General features: G+C 31.4%; 1 protein-coding gene across 1 annotated transcript in view; it reads left to right on the top strand.

Annotated features, from left to right (window-relative positions):
* COPS2 (COP9 signalosome subunit 2) overlaps window positions 1-2,121 on the top strand; it is a 73,755-nt gene that overhangs the window by 37,258 nt on the left and 34,376 nt on the right. Inside the window, exons 4-5 of the mRNA XM_012649148.1 lie at window positions 1,724-1,834; window positions 1,959-2,036. Of these exons, the coding sequence (XP_012504602.1) occupies window positions 1,724-1,834; window positions 1,959-2,036 (189 nt within the window). The remainder of the gene's footprint in view (window positions 1-1,723; window positions 1,835-1,958; window positions 2,037-2,121) is intronic.

Genomic DNA, 2,121 nt, shown 5'->3' with positions numbered 1-2,121 from the left:
GTCTTATAAACTCCATTATCACTTCAGCTATTCAGAGGTGTTGAATAACTTAATACTGAATCACAGTTTCTTTGTGTAGATTTGATGAGGTTAAAATCCTCGAGAAGCACCTGTATTTGTATCAGTTAGTGCTTGGCTTTCCTCAATAGGTGTTCAGTAAATGTTTCTACAAAGAATGGGTAGATGGTGAAAGGAAGTGCTAAATGATGAAAGAAACTAAATGGGCATTGGGAGTTACAGTGCTTTTGTGAGTCTAGATTTTTGTTAAGGAAAGCAGTGATGCTTTTACATATATATAATTTTTGTTGTTTAGATAATTTTTAATCGGATTGTTCATATTTTTTTAAGCAACATAGTCCTCAGTTTTAGCTTTCTTACTCTATATTTGAGCACAAGATATATTCTCTATATCATTTAATATTTCTTAGAACATTTTGATACTTTTTGTATTCATAATGAAAAAATGTTCATCTCACCATCTCAAAATCACTCTCTCAATTCCTGTCTTCTCTACTAGATGTCATTTTTTTTTTATTTCTTCAGGCAGCTTATTTCTACTCTTTATATTTAAAATATATGTAATGGAAATAGAGTAAGGTAAACTTATCTGTTTTGTGAGAACGTTAGCACTTAATGGCCACAATTCTAGAGTTAAGTTATATATTATGGGGCTTTTCTTAAGTGGGAAAATGTTTTCCAAGTCTTTCAAACAAGTGTCATCAAAACATTTTTGGTACACTATTTATAAACGTCATGCCAAATGTTGGGTAGGGGGTAAATTACGTGATTTTAAAACTTCAAGATTGTGTACTTTTATGTGCTACCATATGTAAGCTTTTTGTCTTTTAAAATAGATATTGGGTAGGTGGTACTCTGTCTTATTCAGTATACCATCAATAGTCATGAATAAATAGGTAGTCTTTCCTGAAAATATGAATTTAGAGAATCAGATATTCAAACAAAGGCAAAGCCAGAAGTTGGAGGAGGAGGATGAGCAGGGGAGTTTATCAAGATGAAAAATAGATATTGATTTCCATGAAAAAAATGTCACACAGATTGGTGAATTGGTAGTGACTAGAGACAGGTAAAATGGTATTAAACTTTTCTCTCAAAAAAAAAAAAGAAAGAAAGAAAGGGGAGGGGAAGAGTAGGAAAAAAAAGAAGAGAAACTTTTCTCTCTACCCAACTCCACAGTTTTCTAGTGACGTAAAAGCTGAGTAGTTCAGTTAACAGTCTCATTTGTAGAATTTTGAGAGAACAGGCTTATTCTTTGTTTCTTTAGCAACTTGCTTAGTGTTTGCCACATTGTAGGTACCAAATAAGGGTTGAGTAAATAAAACATACACTGTTAGTAACAGTACAACTAGTTGTATGTGCACATTATTTACTTCCATAACTATAAAATGAGTTACTAGATTAGGAAGGGCAAACCTATACCATTATAGGTTATACTAGTATAGGTTACCATTAGAACTTATGGCAATATAGTATATATGGAAAAAGTGTTTTCTGGGTTTTATAAAACAAACATTAACAACAGATCTTGGCACTTCTTATAAATGTGGTCTATATTTTGCTTCAGTTTTGTTAATTTTTTAGACTATAGAAGACATTCAATAAGATACAGATAGTGTATCTTATGTGTATTGAAGTTCAAAGATGCACTTTAGTTTGCTCAAATTAACTTTATTAACAGGTACAAATTTGCTGTTTACAATTATAGAATTCTGATTTTTTATGTCAGATGGATTTACTGCAGGAATTCTATGAAACAACACTGGAAGCTTTGAAAGATGCTAAGAATGATAGACTGTGGTTTAAGACAAACACAAAGGTAACAGTTACAAGTACTTACAATTTTTTCTTTTGAAAAGTGGGTGGGTGTCCTTAATCCTCCTAAAGCTACACACCTTCTCATGTTGAAATCTTGTTATTTTAATAAGTTTACTTTCTTTCAGCTTGGAAAATTATATTTAGAACGAGAGGAATACGGAAAGCTTCAAAAAATTTTACGCCAGTTACATCAATCCTGCCAGGTAGCATTCCCTTATTTTTTCTTAATATTCCTTCTTCATAATAAAAAAGCATAAGAAATAATAATATTCTGATATTGGTTAGGGA

Source organism: Propithecus coquereli, unplaced genomic scaffold, assembly GCF_000956105.1.
Source record: "Propithecus coquereli isolate 6110/MARCELLA unplaced genomic scaffold, Pcoq_1.0 Scaffold3, whole genome shotgun sequence".
NCBI lineage: Eukaryota > Metazoa > Chordata > Mammalia > Primates > Indriidae > Propithecus > Propithecus coquereli.
This window is presented reverse-complemented; position numbering and strand designations above follow the sequence as displayed.